This window comes from Sinocyclocheilus grahami, unplaced genomic scaffold (genome assembly GCF_001515645.1).
Source record: "Sinocyclocheilus grahami isolate Dianchi unplaced genomic scaffold, SAMN03320097.WGS_v1.1 scaffold1023.1, whole genome shotgun sequence".
Lineage (NCBI taxonomy): Eukaryota > Metazoa > Chordata > Actinopteri > Cypriniformes > Cyprinidae > Sinocyclocheilus > Sinocyclocheilus grahami.
In genome coordinates, this window is record NW_015506202.1 from 10,713 (window position 1) to 35,208 (window position 24,496).

At 34.1% G+C, this 24,496-nt stretch overlaps 1 protein-coding gene and 1 pseudogene across 1 annotated transcript; one reads left to right on the forward strand and one right to left on the reverse strand.

The window, feature by feature from the left end:
- LOC107565741 (DCC-interacting protein 13-beta-like) lies at window positions 1–16,841 on the forward strand. The gene is made up of 21 exons (XM_016251010.1): window positions 1–133; window positions 1,887–1,985; window positions 3,232–3,291; window positions 3,364–3,435; window positions 4,854–4,941; window positions 5,951–5,992; window positions 6,092–6,150; window positions 6,242–6,388; window positions 7,763–7,845; window positions 7,921–8,073; window positions 8,162–8,350; window positions 10,739–10,781; window positions 10,916–10,972; window positions 11,905–11,999; window positions 12,104–12,253; window positions 12,404–12,459; window positions 13,286–13,460; window positions 13,535–13,571; window positions 13,656–13,808; window positions 13,887–13,934; window positions 15,778–16,841. The coding sequence occupies exons 1-21, from the start codon at window positions 77–79 to the stop codon at window positions 15,907–15,909; spliced, it is 1,995 nt and encodes a 664-aa protein (XP_016106496.1). The 5' UTR covers window positions 1–76; the 3' UTR covers window positions 15,910–16,841.
- LOC107565736 (gamma-tubulin complex component 6-like) overlaps window positions 15,912–24,496 on the reverse strand; it is a 21,320-nt pseudogene continuing 12,735 nt past the window's right edge.

Sequence of the window (24,496 nt, forward strand, 5' to 3'; positions counted from 1 at the left end):
CGTCTCCGAGCAGCAGCATGCTGGGAAATGTAGTCCTCATCCCTGTATTGCGTTCCCACCGTCTCCGACGCGAAAGATGCCGGCCGTACACCACAAATTATTACTCGAGGAGGCCTTGCAAGACAGTCCGCAGGTAAAAATCCGTTTACTGGACCTTTGTTCAATGCTTTAGTACTCATAACTGTTTGGCTTTGTGCGTTTAGCGTTGCAAACCGGATGATTTGGCTGTCGAGACGCGCGTATGTCGCTGGTCGCAGCGTTTATGTGGCAGCTAATCAAAACAAAACATAGTTTTAGATTATATTTAAGTGCACTATTAGGCGGAGAATCACCTCAGCTCGTTTAGTTCATCTAATTGCCTGTATGGTTGATTTTTAAAGCCTTTTATTCTCTCATAAGCGCCATAGACGAGACCGCCTCCTTCACGTATGTTGATCATATTTTATAAACATGAGAGACGCGCGTCAAACATACATCTGACGCTACAAACGCGCGTCTTATTTTCAGCTTTGACGTTTTAAAGTTGCAAATGTGTTGCTAGCAGTGGAGTTGTAAATGAAGGGGCCTGTATGGGAGGAGTGAGATGTTGTTTAAGTGGTCCAACCCACACAAGTCTGATCCTCATACCCATTATTAGTATCAAATCTGAGTATCAAATCAAAAACGTCAGGTCAGAAACAACACCAAATGATATTCAGCATCAGATCAGCAACTGACACGTCTGAGGCATCCAGTGAAACACACACAGGTTTGTTTTTATGGTTTATGGGGACTCTCCATAGGCGTAATGGTTGTTATACTGTACAGACCGTATATTATATTGCCCTACACTAACCCTACCCCTAAACCTACCCCTCACAGGAGACTTTCTGCATTTTTAGATTTTCAAAAAAAGTCATTCTGAATTATTTATAAGCCTTTTGAATTACGGGGATACTGAAAATGCCCTCATAAATCACTGTCTCGTTGTAATACCTGTCATACCCATGTTATTATACAAATTTGTGTCCTCATAAACCACATAAACATGCACACAGACACAGACAGACACACACACAGAGACAGACACACAGATACAGACACAGACACACACACAGATACAGACACAGACACACACACAGACAGACAGACACACACAGAGACACACACACAGACACAGACACACACACACACACAGACAGACAGACACACACAGAGACACACACACAGACAGACAGACACACACAGAGACACACACACAGACAGACAGACACACACAGAGACACACACACAGACAGACAGACACACACAGAGACACACACACAGACAGACAGACACACACAGAGACACACACACAGACAGACACACACACAGAGACAGACACACAGATACAGACACACACAGACACAGACAGACACACACACGCAGAGACAGACAGACACACACACACACACACACACACACACACACACACAAAACGTTTGCTAAACGTTGATATACCATTGTTTCATGCATTGCATTGTCTTGCAACAGGTTTTCATTACTGCCTATGCAAAAGTCATAATTAGACCTAATTTGCATGTTATTTTATAGCAGTTCAAAAGCGTGACGCCTCTCCCACATACTTGAGATATTGTCAGTGAAGTAATGATTTACTTTATAAGTTGGAGTTATGAGTCATACCCCATAATGCTCTGTGCTGGAGATTATGAACCCGCAGATGGTGTCCGCCCCGTCGCTCGCTTTGTTTGCATTGGAAACACACCCAAAAGTCTGTCCTGATCCCTGACAGAACACACCTGTGGATACACCCAGCATGCTTCACGTTACACAAATGCTTATTGGGTTCATTTAGCACATCTGACACTGTGTGAATATGGAGAATTGTATGCTTCCTGTGTTTGCAGACGCGGTCCTTGCTCAGTGTGTTTGAAGAGGATGCAGGCACGCTCACTAACTACACGAACCAGCTGCTCCAGTCCATGCAAAGAGTGTTTGGAGCACAGGTACACACACGCTCACATCAACTTCAGCTGACTGTATTTTGAAATAAATGTTCAGTTTGTTGTGCATGAATCATCAGTGCGTGTTATTTTAAAGATAAAAGTTTGTTTTTATAATCTTTTTTTCCACCGGTGAAACACATTTTGTTTTCTGATGATGTCAGCAAGGCCACAGGGGTGTGGAAAATAATAACCAATAGTATCACAGCATAACATTTACTATCCAATCAAATCCTAAAGGACAAACTCAGGTCCCGCCCTACATTATTTTTAACTGAATATTCTGTTATCCATAATAATATATGGCACATTATGAATGTGAAATTAATAAACTGTGACTTTCAATTTAAATACGCAGGAAATAATTATATGAAATCTAAATATGTATTTTAAAATCCTGAATATGACGTTAAAATTCTAAATACATAGAATATTTATTTGATCTGAATATGTAATTATAACTAGGAATATATAAATGTAAATCTGAATATATACACCGAAATAATTATATAATCTTAATATATCTTTTTAAATTCTGAATATTAAGTTATAATTCTCAACATATGACTGTAAATTTAAATATTTATTTTTAAATTTGAATATGTAATTATATCTTGGAATATATAAATGTAAATCTTAAATATATAGATGCAAGTCTGGATATACACTGATTTAGATCTGAATAGAAATGTAAATCTGAATATGTAGTTATAAGTCTAAAAATAGAGATGTAAATTTGTGTATGTAGTTATAACTCGATATAAGAATGGAAATTCTGAATATATAGATATAACTGTGAATGTGTAAATATAACCCATCAATATATAGATGTAAATCTGAATATATAGTTATAAATCCTACATTTTTAAACGTTTAAGCTATAATCTGAATTAATATTTATAATTCTAAATACCTTAATGTAAATTGTGAAGTTATAAACATTGATTATTTATATATTAATACATTTGATAGATTTATATCTGTATATTTAGATTTTTAACTATATTTTTGGGTTTACATTTATATTCAGATTTCATTTCATCTTTGGCAAATATAAATAAATGAATAAATAATATAAATAAATAATTTTAAATGATTATTTTAATGATTTTATTTTAAATTCAACTTTAATTACACACAAAGTTCCCGCAGTGTGTATATGTTCAGATTTTAGATCTGTTTGTGTTAGTATAAGACTTCACCTCATAGCAGCTCTGATTCTGCATCGGACTAAATGAACTTTCTGCAGAATGAAATGGCTCTGGCGACAGAACAGCTTTCTAAGCAGCTCTTGGAATATGAGAAACAGGTAAGCAGTTGCATTAGCAGTCATGAATGGTTGTGTTACTGATCAATCTGACCTGATGCTTTGTGGACGCAGAATTTTGCTCTGGCAAAGGGCGACGAAGAGGTGATCAACACTTTACAGCACTTCGCCAAAAGCGTGGAAGAGGTGAGAAGACGCCTGCAGAGTGTGTGTGTGAGAGAGAGAGAGAGAGAGAGAGAGCGAGAGAGCACAGGGTCTCTCGGTCAGAGCGAGGCCATCAGTCGTGTGGCAGGTGTTCTGGGTTGGTTCTCATGCAGGTTGTTTGATGTTTGCCAAGATGGCAAGATCACCTGATCACATAACCTTCAACTGCAGAATTTGTAATATTATCTAGATCAAAGCAGCAAAAATTCACAGTGTGACAATTTAATTTTCTTGTATAGACCACGGTTGTGTCGGTGAGGAAATTTTCCCACCGGTTAATCGACGTGTGACAATACCGGTAATACCAGTATCACCGCAGGGGCGGGGGCTTTTCCTCGCTTTCCTTTGCTTTTAAATAGCTTGTAAAAGCTGCGTGCCCATTTTACTTTCACTTTCAAATAGTGGCAATTCGGCGTAAAGCAATTGTTCGTTTTTAGTTCGTTTGAATTTTCCCTCTTTTCCTCGCTTTCCTTCACTTTTAAATAGCTTAAAAGCGGCGTGCGCATTTTACTTTCGCTTTCAAATTAACGGCAGTTCGGCATCAATTGCTTGAATGCAACAACAAAATACAATGTCAAACTCACTTTAGCCTATATATAAAACATAGAACTTTTATTAACCAAAAAATTAAATAAAAATACACCATGCTATAGGGCAAGCTATGCCTAATATAAAATAACAAATAACTTACATAAAGTTTAAATAGGTATACAAAACTGGAAATAGGCTAAGTATACATGTATAATATATAACCAAATAAATAAAAAACGTAGAACGTTTATTAGCAAAACGAGTAAGAAAGCTTGGAGGCACAGTATACACCTTGATGTCAAATAAAATAAATAAATGACACAAAGTTTAAATAAAGTAAAAATTTGCAAACAATGTGGAACCAATTAAATAAGAAACAAATGTTTAAAAAAACTTCCAAAATCACCTTAGATAAACGGCAAAAGTCAACAAGCTTTTCAAAATCCAAAATATTGCCAAACAGGCGCTTTTGCATCTCGTTTCGAAGCTAAATAATCCGCGATCGTCTTGTCTGTCTCACCTCACCTCGCTCTTCTTGTCTGTCAGCTCGACTCACTCTCCTCACCGGAGAAATTAAATCTGATCTGTGATGCGACTGTCGTTCGGCACGCTGCATTGAGCTGCGTTCAGTTTTTAATTGTAGTGTCTGTTCTTTTACTGAACTAAATTATTTTTATTTCTATAAAAAATGTAAACGACAGTGGGGGTCGGTGCCGCGGTGGGCAAGTGACGTAACCGGTGTTGTGGCTTAACACCGTTATCACCGTCACCACCATCTATCGCGGCAAGCCTAGTCCACACACAGCACACTAATAGCTTCTAAATATTTAAATAACATAATTTTTACAGTATTAATATTATCTCTCTAGCTGAACTCTCTGCACGCTGAACTGGCAACTCAGATTGCAGACAAGATGGTGTTTCCCGTGGTGCAATTCAGAGAGAAGGACCTTACAGGTACAACACTCACTTTAAAGATTGTGTTCTTTATTTTTTCAACTTTATTATTCATTCATTTAGAGAATGTATTTTTTTTAATGTATTTATAAAATATTATTTATAATAATTTTAAATACAATTTTATATTTATTTTTTAATTTCTTTAAATTACTCATAATCTCAATCAGTGTTTCTTTAGTGATTTAATTAGCATTTTTCACCGTCTCTCTGATGTTTAAATGTTTGTGTTACTGTACCTTCAAGACTCTTACAATCATTATTTATTTTATTATTTTTTTAGACTGTTTAGATATGTATTTTATGATATGCATTTTTACGGATTTTTCAAAAGTGTCAAAATAATCATTTAAAAAATACTATTTAATTTGCTCGTGTTTTTAGAATAATGTAAATTTTTTATGTTAATATTAATTCAAGTTGTTTCTTAAACATCATACTAAATTTCAAGCAAATTGAATGATACATGATTTTTTTAATAAAAAAACAAAAAATTATAATATTTATTTATATTATAGTAAATATATTTTGTCTGCTTGTTTTTTAGATTAATATTAATATCGATTGTCATTGTTACATTATAATTAATTTAATCATAATTTATTTCTTGAACATTGATGTCTTTGATCATTAAATTCTAAGACAAAAAATTCATAATAAAATAGTTGTATTATTCATATCACTTATTAAAACAGTAATGCTGTTTTTTTTTCTTGGTATCTTTTAGATGAATATTCATATTTATATAAATATGAATTGAGTAATTTTTTTATATTCCAACCAGTGTTTATAATTTTGTGAGCGTTTCTCACAATCTCTGTTTAAATGCTTGTGTTCCTGTACCTTTAAGTACCTTTTGTACCTGTCTTTTTTTCTTTTAAGGCCTTTTATATGTACTTTTATGTTTTTTAAAAAGTGAATATCCTGTTCTATGATCCCTTGATCCCAGTGTCAGGTAATCAGATCTCAATATAAAGTCAAGCAGATTTTAAAGAGTGCTTGTTTTCAGAGATCAGCACGTTGAAGGAGATATTCGGCATCGCCAGTGATGGTATGAGGTTCATAATGTCTCTTAATTAATAATGGATGAAACAAAAATAGAAAAAGTGCATTTAATTTAGCATAGAAATGTCTCTCTTTGTCTCTTCAGAGCATGAAGCTGCCATGGTGAAATATAGTCGTTTACCTAAAAAGAGAGAAAATGAAAAGGTAAATATTGATATGATGAATATGTTATATGAAAGACATGAATTAGGATCCAGTATGGAGCAGTTAAATGTGTGTGTGTGTGTGTGGACAGATAAAAGCCGAGGTGGTGAGAGAGGTGGCGTATTGCCGCAGGAAGCAGCATCAGGCCGCGATGCAATATTATTGTGCTCTGAACGCGCTGCAGTACAGGAAGAGAGTGGCCATGCTGGAGCCCATGCTGGGATACACACACGCTCAGGTCTGACGCGCTCAACTAGCCCTCAATCACTGCTGCACTCTTTCATGGATCAGCTACACGTGAAAGCCGTTGAATTTTGGGAGCACACATCAATTAATACATGTAGTCTAGCGGTGGGCTGTATGAAGAAATAGTTCATATTCTCAAAAATGTTGATCAATAACAATATACTTCATGATATATATGAAAAAATATTTTGTAAAATTTTTAACAGCCATGTAAATTCCAAGTAGACAAATTTTAAGATATTTCATTTGATTTGTTTGGTATTTTTAATAGTATCATTTATGTCAGTATTAATATTAATCCAGTTATTTATTGAATATTGGTGCCTTTTTAATTATATTAAATTCCAAGTTGACAAATTTAAAAACAAATGGTTGTATTTCTAATAATAAAATTGTTATTAAAAAAAAAGAAATTCTAAATAATAATAATAATTTTATTAGTTGTGTTTTTAGATTATTGTTAATACTTATTTTAATATTCAGTTATTTTTAGAACACCATATTACAATAAAAAATGTTTTAATATATTCATATATAATAGTATTATTGAATAATATTTATATTACACTAATAGTATTTATTACACTTAACTACAATTTCAAGAGCACAATTTAATTTTTTTATATTTCTATTGGTATTTAAAATTCAGTTATTCATTATATTAAATTCTAAGTAGACACATTTTTACAAAAATAAATAAAAATTTGTCAAATAATTTGTAAAATGAATACAAAAAATTGTATATTATTAACATTTGATTTTGTATTTGCTTGGTATCTTTTAGATTAATATGAATTTTTTTTTAATAAATATGAATTCAGTTATTTCTGGAACGTCAAATTAAATACCAAGTAGACACATGTAATAATTATTTTATTTCGAAAAATAAAGTTATTGTATTATTTATATTACACTTTATTTAAAAAAATCAAATACAGTATTTTGTTTGCTTTTTAGATTTTGCTATTTATTTTAATAATATTAGTTATTTCTGAAACATTGTGTGCTTTTGATGTATTAAATTCTAAGTAGACAATTAAAAAAAAAATGTAATAATAAAAGTATTATAATATTTATATTACATATTAAAATAATTTCAAAAATGCTATTTTATTTGCTTGGCATCTTTTAGACATTAGTAATATAAATATGAATTCAGTTATTTCTTTTTATTCAGTTATGTCTTTTTATTATATTGTTACAGCTGCTTTTTAAAAGCAATAAATCATTCAAGTTTGTGTTTCTTTGCAACATGCACTTATGTGTGCCTAATGACTAATGCAACACCTCTCATGACTTTTTGCTTCAAAGTAAGTGTTATTTGTGTGCATTATTCTCAATATAGCCGAATGTCTGTTTTCCACAGATAAATTTCTTTAAGAAGGGGATGGAGCTGGTGTCGAAGAAGATGGACAGTTTTCTAAGCTCAGTTTCTAGCATGAATCAGAGGTAAAGGAGCGGACTGATTTCTGTGATTGATCATTGATTGGCTGTGATTGACTGCTGTGTCTGTCTGTGGGACAGTATTGAGTCTCAGTTAGAGGTGGAAGCAGAGGTCATGCGTTCGTCTCAGAGAGAGCTTCTGTCCGTGGATGACACCGTCTACATGCCGGATCATGATCAGGTCCCCGTGAATCGTGCCCTCATCCAGAAAGCCGGTTACCTCAACATCAGGAAGTACGGATCAGTGTATGTCTGTGGGGTTTGATGAAAGCGGGCCGGTGACGTGTCTAGTTTAACATGCTGAAGTCTCTGTGTCCTGCAGTAAGACGGGTCTGGTGACGACGGCGTGGGACCGCTTGTTCTTCTTCACGCAGGGCGGTAACCTGATGTGTCAGCCGCGGGGCGCGGTGGCAGGTGGGATGGTCCTGGATCTGGACAACAGTTCTGTCATGGCCATCGAGTGTGAGGACCGCCGCTACTGCTTCCAGATCACTTCACCCAACGGCAAAACGTACGGAGACTGTGTGTGTGTCTGAGCGGTCTAAAGTCAGGCTTTATCTGTCAGCTCATAAAGTTCCCAGGCTGCTACAGTGAATGTTTTTGTTGATGATTTGGGGACATCAAACTAGAGCTATTAAATTGAACTTTTTTACTACTATATTACATATACTACATACATATTATAAAATATTGATATTATGTATAATTGTGTAATAAATAATTAAACTATATGTAATTATTTAAGATTTAATGTATATATGTGTATATATAAATATATATAAAATTTAACTTTTTAAAAACTATATTTCAGACTATATATATACTACATACATATTATAAAATAATAATAAAAATTTAAGTTTAATTTAATTTTAAAAAAATTAATTAAACATTTCATACATTTTAATGATTATATTTTGCTTTTAATAAAATGTCAGGGAGATATTTTTTGCATGCTGGCATAGTGTTTGGAACTTTTTTGTTTCTATATTAATTTTAATCATTGAAAATTAAAGGCACAATATGTAAATTTTCGCCGCTAGAGGTCGCATTTTCAAAACAATAACAAAGGTGAAGCTTGATATATAGCTATGAAGGAGGATGTTCACGGATGAGGTAATTCAAATGTTTTTTTAATTACCTGTACCTTCCACAGTTATTTAAACGCAATAAATTATACAGAGAAAGCAAGCAAAGAACATTTACACCGTCAAAGAACATTATGACTGAATTTGGTCTAGCGTGAGCTTAAGCACTCTCAAAAAACTCCCCTTATAATCAGTAAAGCTGTCTATACACGGTTTTATGAATGAATCCCTTGCATCATACATACATCCTCACTTTGTTGTTTATGATGAGAGAATTCGCGTGAGAGCTGAATTCAGTCAGCGAGGCGTGCAGTGAACAAAAACTCATCTGAACGCCTCTGATTGGCCATTGCATTCATAAGCTCGGCAGACTTGTCGATGATTGGTTATAATGCACAACACTTGTAAAACACGTTTAAAAAATCATGGCGCAACATTGAGCAGATCTAAATTTAATGCTGCGGTCAACACTTTAAATTTTCACTTTCACTTTATTCGCGACAGCCGTAATGGATTTAGTTTAACTGTACAGCAGCATTTATATGCGGATATTACGTCGTTGATAGGCGACAATGACCAGGGACGAGTCATTATTTAAAATGGGAATTTCTATTGATTTACAAATCCTTGGGAACTTTTGGGATAACGTAAGTACACAACTGCATGAAATATTTCACACTGTGCAAGTAGTTTTTGGATATTTTATTACGAAAATCTTACATGTTGTGCCTTTAAGTAAAATTATTTTCTAACTTTGTTATATTAATTTATTTCCATATATTTCTAATATAAATATTATATTAGATATATTATATACATATTTCACATGTTAAAATATATGTAACACACACATATTTATAAATATATATATATATATATATGACAAATACAAACGTAAATATAAAATTATGATTATTATTACTCGCATTTGTAAACAGTAAAGGTCATTGCACACTAAGTCCGAAATTTTCGCATGTTAAAAAAAATCACGTTTACACACTGCCTCCGAAACTTTCGTCTGTCATAAAAAATTCGGATCAGGTTCGATTTTCTGCGTTTTCGCATCTGTAGCAAGCGTTTTGATAGGAAAGGATGACGAATACGAAAAAAAATTTAAAAAACGCATACGGAAATTTCGGACTCAGTGTGCAAGGATCTTAAGTAATAGTAAACATAAAATCTAGTATGTGATTAAACGACTAGACTTGTTGTATTTTGTGAAATAAAATGAAATAAAATGGCAAGAATGAACTCACTGTATTTTGAGAATAAAACCATTATTTTTTGGAATTAAAGGCATTGTTTCTCCAAATTAAACGGAATAAATTTCAAGAAAAGTCTCAGAATAAAATATCGCGATCCAGATTTCTTGGATAAAGACATAAATAACATAAACATAAATATTGAACAAGTATCTGCCAAATGCATAAATGTCAGTTAACATCACTATATCATTAGAATAAAGCCATTCGATTTTGAGTTTCAATTCTCTCACTCATGGTTCTGCAGGTTATATCCGACTCGATACATTAAATCCAGCCGTTATGTTAAATAGATCCAAAGATATGTCTGATAGTGCTGAAGTAACGTTCCTCTCACCTCCATCAGCGGCACACCTTCAAAATCAGTTTCCTGCTGAATGATTCAACAGGGCTTGATGATGTCCTGATGTGGAGCTGATCTCTGCTCCTGTCTGCTGTGTTAATGGAAGAAGATCTGATCATTACTCCTGACGTTCACACGGACATAACAAACAGCAGACGGCAGTCATCAGTGTTCAGTGTCGTCACCATCTCTCTCTCTGTTTCCAGGTCTCTGATTCTTCAGGCTGAGAGTAAGAAAGAATATGAAGAGGTATTTACACGCTTCAGTAAAGATGCTTTACAAAATACACTCTTAAACCAACTCTCTTAATTATAGATCGATTAATACTACATGCATTATAAATGTCCATTCTTTCTGTACACTTCTTTTATCTTTCTCCACAGTGGATTTGCACCCTCAACAACATTTCCAGACAAATTTATCTAACTGACAATCCTGAGGTATGTCTGTCTGTCTGTCTGTCGTAAAGAGTGCTTTCAGTTACCTTAACCAGATTATAGCAATTATACCATGGTAAACAAATATCCTAGCAATATATATTTTATAATCAAATACATAATGTGAATAACTTAGTAGCATCCTAACAACTAGAAGGTAAATGAATATGCAAATAATAATTTAGTATTAATTCATTTTTAATTAAATGAAGGCTAAACATGTGTAAACAAAATATTACAATTAAAACAATTATTGTTTTATATACACACACATTTTTGTTGCATTTTTTTAATATATACATGTGTGTATATGTATATATATATAAGGCATTGTTTCTCAAAATTAAACCGAGTTAGATACAAAGCCATACAATTTTTTATTAATATATTGTATATTATTAATATATACACACATATTACAATTTTTATACATTTTAATATGTATATTTTGCATTTTTATATTATAGATATATAAATATATATATTTACTTATTCTATATATATTTTAAAATATTTTTAATTTTCAGATACATAATGTATTATTTGAATTGTTGCATTTTTTGTATATATATATATATATATATATATATATGAACACACACACACACTATTAAAATACATACTGTCAAAATTAAATACCAGTCATACAATTTTTTTATTTATATGTATGTATATATATATAAACATATGCATACACTTAAAATTTATAATTTTTATTATGTGCGCACTGAGTGAATCACCAATCCTAGCAACTGCATTGTATATAAACTTACAAATAATAAAATAATTAATTATAAATATATTTGTTTAAATTAATGGCAAAACAATTTTAACTGTATTGAAAAATAGATTTATTTATTTTTTATTATTTATTTTAATACATTTTTGTCTGTATCAGACACCTACTGTGAGCACTGAGTGAATGTTGTTTTCAGGCTGTGGCGATCAGGTTGCATCAGACGGCCCTCCAGGCTGTGACGCCCATCACCAGCTTTGAGAAGAGAGCAGAGGGTTCTCCCAACCCCGACCGGTACGAACATTTCATGAAGACTAAACACATGCACTTATAGCTTATTCAAATCTTTGAATAGATCTTTCTAAATGATTTAGAATCCTGTTTTTCCTCATCTGTAGCGCGAAACCAGGCGGTGTGACCTCTAGAGAGCCTCAGAAACCCCCGACGACCCTGGAGCCTGAAGATCTGATCGTCCCAGGAACACCAATCCAGTTTGACATTGCGCTGCCTGCGTCTGAGTTCCTGGACCAGAACCGAGCTGGAGCGAGGTCAGAGGTCAAAAACCACCTGAACGCATGGAGACTTTATGACCCTTTTGTAAAGTGTTTATGTAGATTTATCATTTTATGGGTCGTGTTTTACAGTGTGTTTATAGCTTTACTGTCTCTGCTCAGTTTTAACGGCTTGTTTTCTGTCAGACGCTCAAACCCCTTCGGTGAGACGGAGGATGATGACGGCGCTTCAGACACACACGGTGAGACAAGCCCATTTCAGCTAGCAAACAAAGAGTACTACTTTGTACATGTACCATGAAAATATCAAAAATATACTGCTAATAATGTGGAATTGGTTCCTTATGATTTGAAATTAAATAAAGGCAAAATATAGTATATATATAATTTACTATTAAAATATATTTATAAATTATTTTATTATCAGTTAATATAATTAAGTGGTTTATTTAAATTTATATTATACATTTTTATATATATTTATGTTTTTATACATTGTCTATTTTTTTACTGTTACATCATGGATCAATTAATAGATAGATGCCATAGTTTCAGTGAAGTTTAGTCAATTAAATGATTACGTATTATATTTAATATAAATACTTTTTAAATTTGACATGTTTTATATGGATTTAAAATATATATATCTATTAAAAATAATAATGTGAGCGTTGAGTAACTTAGCAATATATAAAATATTGTAAATATTTTACACATACTGTTTTTATACATTTTCTATATTTAAAAAAATTGTATATATAAATGATTGTATTAAAAATTACTATTTAAAAGAATAGAAAAACTTAAAGTAAAACTAATGACTAATAAAAAATGAAGAATATTTTAGTCTAATAAAAAAATATATATATATACACTGTATATTTATAATTACTTTAATATATTAGACGTATTCTAATATATTTTGGAATATATATATATATATATATATATTTACATTAATATATATAGATCACAGTATGATAATGAGCTTATTAAATGTCATTATTAAACGTTATGTTCCTAAAATAGGCTTTTCGTTTTCCTTTTATTTTCTGTAAAATATCCCAGATTCGCTCCTGCAGCAGATGTTTGCCGTGCGGTTCTTGGGTTCGATGGCCGTTCGGGCCGGTCACACACAGGAAGTGATCTATGAAGCCATGAGGCAGGTTCTCGCCGCTCGTGCAATTCACAACATCTTCAAAACCACCGAATCCCACCTGATGGTCACCAGTAGCTGCATCAGGTGCGTCTGCCGTCTCACCTCTGATTCACATATTTGTACAGGATGCTCAAAACTGTTTTTGTGTCTGTCAACAGATTGATCGAGCCACAGACACAAGTCACCAAAATCAGTGTAAGTGTTGATGTATTAATAAGACTGCGCTCACTGAAGCCAGACATCGACAGCAGAAGCATCTCAGTTGTGTGTGTTTGTCAGTTCCAGCTGAAGGACGTGACTCAGTTTGCCGCCCATCAGGAGAACGGCAGGCTGATGGGCTTTGTCCTGCAGGAGAGCGACTGGAGCGACGGAGGCGAGGATCAGCCCTCCTTCAGCGTGTTCGTGTTTGAGAGCAACACTGAAGGAGAGAAGGTCCGTCTGCAGACCATGAACCATAACGCTTACATTTAATATCAGATTAAGGCATGACTTTTTGCTGTTTCTCCTCAGATTTGTTACACAATAAACCTGGGGAAGGAGATCTCTGAGGCAAAGAAGGTAAAACCACAATATCTGAAGTCCAGAGATTAAAATATACCATTCCAAACATAAATCACACCAATTGAATGTATGTTGTTGTGCTGCTATATGTATGTGTATATTAGGGCTGTCAGGTTAATATGTTCACTTAATTAGTTATGAAAAAATAAAAAAATATTTTAATGCAGTTAACGCACTGGCCCCACCCCCAGACCTGTACATCATCTTACACTTCACAGTTGACTGTTGACAAATATGATGCAGAGCAACAACTCCATAAATGCAGTTTTGTCTCATATATATAATCACACGAGTGCTATTTTTTTTTTTTACAAAGCTGTGTTGGTTACTAATGACTTTCATTGTTAGTCAAAACAATATATAATATTATATATAACAAAAAATACTGAGATGTTTCTCAAATTATCTTTTATGTTAGGCTGTTGCAGCCTAAATGTTTGTGTAATACATAGGGATGCACGATATATCGGCCACCATATCGGTATCGGCCAAAATTTTCATATCGGTGCATCCCTAGTAATACATTTTATTTTGAATCAAGTAAAATATTTCTTTTTTAAAGCTACAATTTGTAATGTCTACTTGATACTTTTTCATTTAACACAAAAACAGCTTTAAATAATCTTTTGTGGGTATTTTCAGTCACATTTATTTTGCAATTAATTAATCAAAATTTTAATCGACTGACAGCCCTTATATATAGGCAACAATTCAAAAAATAGATTATGTATTTTATTATTACAAATATTTTTATATTTCATATTATTAAATTATGTTTCTTTAAAATATCACTGTGAAAACAAACACTAACAAAAGATAACCAGTATGCTTACCATGGTATTCTTTGAAATACCATATTAATTCCACATTAAATAAAAAAAAGTTTTATTTTAAAAATATTAAGAATGTTAGTGTACTATATTTAATGTATTAATATTAATTTTTATCAATAGTGATTAAATATTATCATTTACATATGTGCTTGTTTTTAAAATCAACTAAATATATTAAGGATATTATATTAAATGTATTAATAATTAAATTTATCAATAGTTCTATTATGTTAAATTACTGCAATATAATTTATACTTGTTCTTAATTAAAATAAGAATATATTGGTATAATCTATTATATTAAATGTATTAATATTCATACATTCATAATAGTAATATTATATAAAATAATACAAGTATTAATATTTTTTAAATTAATATATGTGACCCTGGGTCATAAGGATACATTTTTTGAAATTGAGATTTATACATCATCTGAAAGCTGAATAAATAAGCATTGATGTATGGTTTGTTAGGATCAGACAATATTTGGCCGAGATACAACTATTTGAAAATCTGGAATCTGAGGGTGCAAAAAAAATCTAAATATTGAGAAAATCACCTTTAAAGTTGTCCAAATTAAGTCCTTAGCAATTCATATTACTCATCAAAAATTAGGAAATTTACAATCTTTTCATGGAACATGATCTTTACTTAATACCCTAATGATTTTTGGCATAAAATTAAAATTGATAATTTTGACCCATGCAATGTATTGTTGGCTATTGCTACAAATATACCCCAGCGACTTATGACTGCTTTTGTGCTCCAGTGTCATATATTACATGTATTATTGAAGTAAGAATATATTAGTATATTGTTACATAAATATATTAATGGAAGCATAAGGTTAGAAGATTATTACACTTATATTCAAAAGTCATTTCCGAAGTGTACTTACTACATTTTGTTCATAGGTTGTGCAAATATTTTTATGAAAGCATGCACTGATAATTGTATATGATTTTCTTGACTTTAACCTCAGCTGTTGTCCATCTGTTCTTCAGGACCCTGAAGCTCTGGCGCAGCTGATGAAGTCGATGCCCCTGACAAACGATGGCAAGTTTTTGCGGCTGGAGAGCGAGACGGGAGACGAAGCGGAAGCAGCCGGACCGGACGAGCAGGAGTCAGAGGCCTGATCTGAACACACACACCCGTTTCCTGCTGCTGTTCTCCTGTCCTCCCCTCACATCTCCAGACAGACTAATAATGAAAGAAAGGCCACAGGTGATTGAGTGAACATCGCTCATTCATTTAGCACTTACCCAGTTTTACATGCTCATGATGAAGGTTAAAGGCTTGCTTTAATCCATCAGACACAAGTTTACAAGCTAAAGGAATAATTCACCCAAAAATGAAAATTCTCACCGTTTCTCCAGTAAATAACGGCTTGAGATTTGGTTTGGTCCTCATGCAAGGGTATTGCATGACTCTGAATATAGTGCTCGAGTACTATAAACCAATTTTATTATACGTTAATGGTACGTTTTGGAGTTCAGTAGTGTAAATGAATGTTTCAGTTTCTTTGTGTGGAAAAAAAGCAACTCGGAGTTTTCATTTTTGGGTATACTGTCACTTTTATTTGCATCGATTTGTCATTTAAACTTGATTACTGTTAAAATAGTTTAATAATGTAAGATGCCGTTTCAGCTACAAACCAATTTTTTAATAATAGTTGATTCTGTTGCCTATAATACAGGAAGGTTTCAGATTTCTTACACTACATAAGCAAACAACCATAAAACCTGAACATTTATTTGCACTTTCTTCGTTGCATCTGACATTAAATGCTGATTTTCATAATCATTTACATTCCATTAAGCTACCATTATACTTTAATTGTGATGCTGTTTTTAATTAAGTTTTGCAAAACTGGTATGAATCCCAATTTGCATACTAGCAACTATGCAAGATTAGCGAAGATTTGAAATATGTATTCATGCATGCTAATACTGCTTCAAAAAAGACAGTTGTGTTGTTCTTGGTAAAATTTCTGAATGCATGAACATAAACCTTAATTAATAATTCACCCAAAAATGAAAATTAGCTGAAAATGTACTCATCCAAGATGTAGATGAGTTTGTTTCTTCATCAGAACAGTTTTATACTTATACTGTTTTTTTTACGCGTTGCGTTGTATCACGCCGCGTAAACATAAAACCATGTCTGCATTTGTGATCGGAGAAATGACACAACGAGAAACAGCGTCACACACCAGCTTGAGTGAGCAGAGGCGGGTGGGCTTGAGAACACACCAGCTTGAGTTTCGCTTTCACAACAAAACACACAGCGCCTTCACGACGTGGCGGCGGCAACAACAATACTACAGCGAGAATAAAAGTTACGCCTTCTTTCTTTGTGTGAACATTTGGGCGGCGTTATGCAAATCTTCCCACATAGTGAGGTAGACATGTGGGGGCGTGTTAGAACGAGGCGTTTTAGGTAGGTGTGGCTGACTCTTAACGTTTATAAAGAATATCTCTTTGGATTTGAGACTTTAGTCTTTGCAACTTTACAGATCTTCTTTATGCACCAAGAGCTTGTAACACTCCAAAGAGAAAGGAAAAATTGAAATCGCATCATATGACCCCTTTAAATAAAGCAATATCACACACTTTAGTTATTAATGTTAACTGATGGACTGGAGTGGTGTGGATTATTGTGATGTGTTTATCAGCTGTTTGGACTCTTATTCTGACGGCACCCATTCACTGCAGAGCATCCAATGCTGAGCAAGTGATGCAATGCTACATTTCTCCAAATCTGTTCTGATGAAGAAAAAAAATTCATTTACATCTTCGATTGCCTGAGGGAGAGCACATTTTCCTTTAAGGTAACTTAAAAAGCTAATTCAGTTAGATGCTAATGCTTACATGCAGATATTATGGTTAAAAAAGGTGCAATTTTCGACTTGCTAGATATATGTACTTCATATTTATGTTGTGTGCAGATTGGGATTCAGCAGAATGCCAAACAAAATTATACTTATTTCTCTATATTTTTGGTTTTAATATTTTTTAAAAACATGCATGAGTTTACTTCCTGTTATCTGTTTACATTTGATAGCCTAGAAAATACAGTGAACACTGTATTAACTGAAATTCGGACCCATCCTGTAGATGGAAAAACAAATGCACATATTTTAACATTCATTCTGTGGAAAAATTAATCTCAGGGTGAGTCTGGTAACAAAATTAAATCATTTTTCAAACGCTGAAAGGCTTTTTTCCCCTCAGTATTTCCTGTCTGAGCACATGGATCAGCGCTTTCTTAAACACTCATTTATCTGTCATCGTTTGTTTGACCTGACGGTTCTGACTGCGTGTTGAACTCAAGTTCCTGCAAGTGGTTTGCTAGTGAATGACATTGAACTGTTTACATTTATTGTGCTGGAGCAACTCAAACTGATCCTGAAGTGTTTCTCTAACTCTAATATGCCTCAGTAACCATCTGAAGTGTAACCTGCGCTGAGCTTTAGCATGACGAAAAATAAAAACATTAATGAACGTGAATGGATGTGCAGCAGTTATTGGTGTTAGATTCAGCTCTGCTCAGAATGTAGAACTCGAATAAAGCTTTGGGACCATTTCTAACTTCCTTTACGAGTTGTGAGGCTGGAATCTTAAAATGAAATAGTTTAGCCTCTGTGGAGAAAAGTGTCAGTGCTCACATCACAACAGGAAATGATGAACAGCAGCACTACGGAGCTAAATGTAAGGCTTTGAGTTTGTCAGTCAAACACACTGCGATTGTGGTTGTATACATACTGACAGGAATACTGAAGCAGGAGATCCGGAGGGCTCAAATTCACACACATGACAATCAAGAGTCTTTATAGTAGTTATTGAGGTTGATCCGCAACAGGACGTCCTCCAGATGGGGCTGATAGCCTTTGTCCACCAGTTTGGTCACCACTGCAAAAAACAAGCATAGCCAGTCATTCAACTTGCATACAAGAAAACATGTTTTTAATGCCTTTGAAAGTTTATCATTTACAAAAAAAGATTTTCAAATTGTTAAACAGTCTCTAATTATCATTTTAACTATTATTAAAATACAACTGATTAAATTGATTCACTAGTGAGCAAAATGATCATGTCAAACTAAGTTACTGTAATTGTTCTGGTACAAGAACTCCTCATTCAAGGAAAGATAAAATACTACAGAAGTGTAGGATGTGGACCGTTTAGAGGCGTCTGAACATCCTGCAGGAACACTTGGCTTGTGTGAATCTCTGCTGGAGAACAAGCTGTATTTGTGATGACTTTGTTGGCAACAATACAGTATTTATTTAGCCAGGTTTTCTAAAGACTGCACCATCTGGTTAGTTTTACAGCAGCCCCTTGTCTTGCAAAAAAAAACTGTGCATATGACAGCAATAATAAAGAGATATTTTCGTGGGATGGGTGGTTTCATTTGCCACAAAAAAGTTGGCAATAGATTTTCAAGAGAAGTCTGAATTAATTGAGATGCTCTTCGGTATGATGGGCTGAACGTGATAAATCTGTAATGTTTTGCACAGTAAGCCAGTGGTTTCAAGCAAAAGGGTATGAATTTATAGTTGTCATGTACTGTTTTTCCAAGTATTGCTGCAGATCATGCTAATAAAGCTGTATTTGTGATGACTTTGTTGGCAACAATACATTATTTATTTAGCCAGGTTTTCTAAAGACTGCACCATCTGGTTAGTTTTACAGCAGCCCCTTGTCTTGCAAAAAAAACAGTGCATATGACAGCAATAATAAAGAGATATTTTCGTGGGATGGGTGGTTTCATTTGCCACAAAAAAGTTGGCAATAGATTTTCAAGAGAAGTCTGAATTAATTGAGATGCTCTTCGGTATGATGGGCTGAACGTGATAAATCTGTAATGTTTTGCACAGTAAGCCAGTGGTTTCAAGCAAAAGGGTATGAATTTATAGTTGTCATGTACTGTTTTTCCAAGTATTGCTGCAGATCATGCTAATAAATAAATGCTAATAAACTGTTAGTTTTAAAAATGTTACAATAGAAACACGAGTAAATACAAAATATAAATATTTTTGATGTCAAAATAATTATTTTTTATGTTTAATAAAAAATGTTTAGTGTATATATATATATATATATTAAAAAACTGGGAAAAACTACTGCCCTAATTAAAAAAACTAAATACATGCAAACATATATGTTTATATTTATTTAAAAAAAATTTTATATTTTAAGAAAATATTTCAAAAAATGTTTTGTTTAATTAAAAATATTTTCTATATATAATATTTAACAAAAATTGTAGACACACACATATATATATATTTTAGTGCTGGGCAACGATTACAATTTTTAATCGCGATTAATTGCATTATGCACAAAATTAAATAATAAATTCAAAAGTAGTGTATTGCTCACTTTTTTCATTTAAAAGTACTGCTATATGAACAAAAGTGCAATAACATTTGGTTTGCAAACACTTTAAACAAATAAGGTGCTTTTTTTACAGCAGTATTTCTTTTACATAGTAGTTAAAATATTTATTGTAAATTCCAACTTATAACATTAATGTAATCAAATTAAATATAAAACAAGCTATTTGCTATAACGTTTTTATAGAAAATATTTTATAGTTTGTTATAGAAAAAAAGTTATGCTCAAGAGTCCAGAGCCTCGACCATAACATTGTAATAGGCACCTTCCCGAGTAGAGACCTGCACTATCGAGGGACCCAACGCAACAGAGTGTGGCGCGGTCCCACACTAGGCAATCTTAACCGTGTCCGGGCACGTTTGACCCTCAAAGCCCGGTTCGTTTGACTAGTGTGATCGCTCTGTGCCACGTACCGTGGTTCGTTTAGCTGTCCCTGGCTCGGTTGGAAGAGGTGGGCCAGAGCACAGTTCAGTTGGGCTCGGTGCGCATGTAGTGTGAGCGCTAATCGCGCCAGACCACGGAACTTCTGATACGTGCAGCATGATTGTATATATATATATACACACACACACACACACACACACACACACACACACACACACACACACACACTGTGAGAGGGCCGTGTGTTACTGCGTCCCAAACGACTCAAAATAATAAACCACAAAGTTAACAAAACGATGCACTCCACTGTTCTGAGAGAGAGCGCTTCTCTGCTGTCTTCACGTGCTATCGGAAACTTCCCGTTTCCCACTTATGAAGTCGTGATTACGAGCTCGTTGCATTCTTTTCTGTTAAAAATAACAGTGAACGGTGGTTTGTAAATGTTGATGCTTAGAATAAATAATTTTAGTGTGTTATGTTAGGCCCAACCCAAATGTTCTCATTGGTTGAGACGCATTTATGCCTTTTTATTAGATAAAGACTGTTGAGAGTAGACAGGAAAGTATTGGGTGGAGAGAGGGAGGCGGGATCGGCAAAGGACCTAGAGATGGGAATTGAACTCGGGTCGCCGTGAGCACAGTTGTGCTGTATGTCGGTGCACTAACCACTAGGCTATCGGTGCCAACATTTTCTGGGTGTGAGAGAAATCTCACCCGTCCTCGGAGGGACCACACCATGTGTTTGAGCTGCATCAGGAAGGAGAAGAGTGTTGTATTTGTTCAGACAGCTGTCCGTGATGACGATATTCACCGGCCAGTCCACCTACAGGCAGAAAGAGAGAGAGAGATTACCAGAGTATTGCATCAGAAACTGAAGAAATGAACAGTGGGCGTCTCTGACCTTGTAGTGGAGCTCGAGACAGTTCAGCGAGTCTGGCGCGTGAGGATGGAAGATCTCAGGGAGGTATCGCAGCGCCAACGTGAAGTGGGCCACCAGCTCGCTGTCGCCGTGAACACTGTACTGTAAAGGAGTTCTTGAGAATGGAGTTCAACACCAGCGGCGTCAGCAGCTCACCGGGTGTCTGACCACTGCCCAGCTAAACACAACACACAGTGATAAGCATTTCCAACAGTAGTATGCTACACTTACGTCACATGACCTCATTATGCGGCACGCTTAATTTAGCAAGAGACGTCAAGATATAATCTTTTACATGTTTAATTTGTAATCTGATTTTGTGTAAAAACTGCACTCAGACCTTCTCAAAGAGCTGATCGCTGAGAGAGAGGGCAAACTCTCCATCCTCCATCAACAGGAAATGCCTGAGAGTCTCAAAGTGCTTCTCCACACCCAACTCCACGAAGAAATAATCCACCACGGCCTTATTTACCATAGACACACTGCGAGAGAGAGTTTTAAATGGACTTTTTTTTTTTTTTTTTTATGTACTTATGTTGCACTGTTGTACTCTGTTGCTTATGGGGTTTACATTAGGGCTGGATATTGATAACTGATTTCACAATTCAATTTGGATTTCGATTTGATTTGAAAATGTATTTCAGTTACAATGTAAACGGGCCTAAGTACCCAATCACCTAATTTATCAAATGTACTGTTGCATTTAACTACATTTTTAAACATGAATTTAAAAAATCTGTTTAAAATTGTATATTTTTTGTCAGTTCAATAGCATTGTCATTTATATTTTTGATGTTTTTAATATATTTTTGAATGAATAACATACTACTATACTATAACCACATACTAAATACATATAAAATACATACACAGATATATATATATATATATATATATATATATATACATACATACACACACACACAATTTTAGTAATTTTGTTGTCTTTTTTCATTTTAGTACATTGTTAAACTAAATGTAAATGATAGATGTCTTTGCAACTAGCTTAAATAAAATAAACTAACTTAAAATATTGAAAAATGTTTTTTTTTAATGGTTTTAATCTTAGTTTCAGTTTTACTTAAAGGGGTCATATGATGCGATTTCAAGTTTTCCTTTCTCTTTGGAGTGTTACAAGCTGATTGTGCATAGATAAGATCCCTGAAGTTGAAATATAATAACCCTGATTCAAACCAATAACTTGCCTCACAAATTCAAAGAACAGGCTCATAAAAGTAATTCTTTCTTGAATATTACTACATTGATGCTACATCATGCTGTTTGTTTTGCTTTGAACCAACAAAGACTCCTTCATGCCAAAGGTATAAATAAAAAGCAAAAATAAATCTCACAGAGTTCTTCATTTGTAAGTATGATTTACACACTAAATGTTTCTTTTTTGACCCAGCTCTAGTCTACATACAGTGTAATGAGTGGTGTTGTAATGGAGTGTTTCATGAGAACAGGAAGTGGCATCATCTCGCTGAGCTGAACAGCAGTGGCGTCGGTGGCACTGTGCAGGGACGGGTCGACAGGAAGGCCGTTCGGACCCCGAGTCACCTGCAGCAGCAGCTCAGAGTCTGGAGCCGCAGCTAGAGCAGGAACGACAACACACACCTCTCAGTTTCTGACAGAAAGAGAGAAAGCTCTAGTGAGTCATGATGAAGGCAGGCGGTCCGGTACTCACTCATCAGACCGTACGAGTCCTGGTACTGTGAGGCCAGGCTGAGAAGATGGCGATCCTCTGGACTCTCTTTAGGAGACAATCCCAGTCCCAGAGCCCAGGCAGACAGTCAAGAACAGCTCACTAGGGGGCGCTGCATTACAACATTACAAATACAAACAATATGAAAACATTAACCACAGTGGATTCACTTAGTGTATGACCAACAGAAATCATATATATATATATATATACACACACATTATTATACAGGTTGATATTCTGATCATATTTTTTTTCAAGCATATTTTACCAATTCTAAACCACATCAATCTTGATAACTACTAATAATTTTGTATTTAATCATTTATAAGTGACATATAATTGTCTATGAAGGCTAGAAGTGAAAAACTCCTTATATTCAGGTGTGCAGAATTATTAAGCAGGTTTTCTTTTACAGATAAAATGAGCCAATAAAGAGATTTAACTGAAAAGTACAAAATTATTAAATGCCCATGGAAAATATTCAAAACTAATGCAATACAGAAATTGCAAAGTTAAGGCATGACCGTTGGACAGCGAAATGCTCAGTGGGTCAGCGAGGTCAGAAAAAACAGGTTGAGAACAAAAGACACGTTAACTGGAAAATAATTAAGAATTAAGGTGAAGAATTAGGTGTGAAACCATCAAAAACCCTTTAGTCTCCTCCTCTGGACTCTCTTTAGGAGACAATCCCAGTCCCAGAGCCCAGGCAGACAGTCAAGAACAGCTCACTAGGGGGCGCTGCATTACAACATTACAAATACAAACAATATGAAAACATTAACCACAGTGGATTCACTTAGTGTATGACCAAAAGAAATCATATATATATATACACATACATTATTATACAGGTTGATATTCTGATCATATTTTTTTTCAAGCATATTTTACCAATTCTAAACCACATCAATCTTGATAACTACTAATAATTTTGTATTTAATCATAAGTGACATATAATTGTCTATGAAGGCTAGAAGTGAAAAACTCCTTATATTCAGGTGTGCAGAATTATTAAGCAGGTTTTCTTTTACAGATAAAATGAGCCAATAAAGAGATTTAACTGAAAAGTACAAAATTATTAAATGCCCATGGAAAATATTCAAAATTAATGCAATACAGAAATTGCAAAGTTAAGGCATGACCGTTGGACAGCGAAATGCTCAGTGGGTCAGCGAGGTCAGAAAAAACAGGTTGAGAACAAAAGACACGTTAACTGGAAAATAATTAAGAATTAAGGTGAAGAATTAGGTGTGAAACCATCAAAAACCCTTTAGTCTCCAGCGCCACCATTTTCCAGAACTGCAACCTACCTG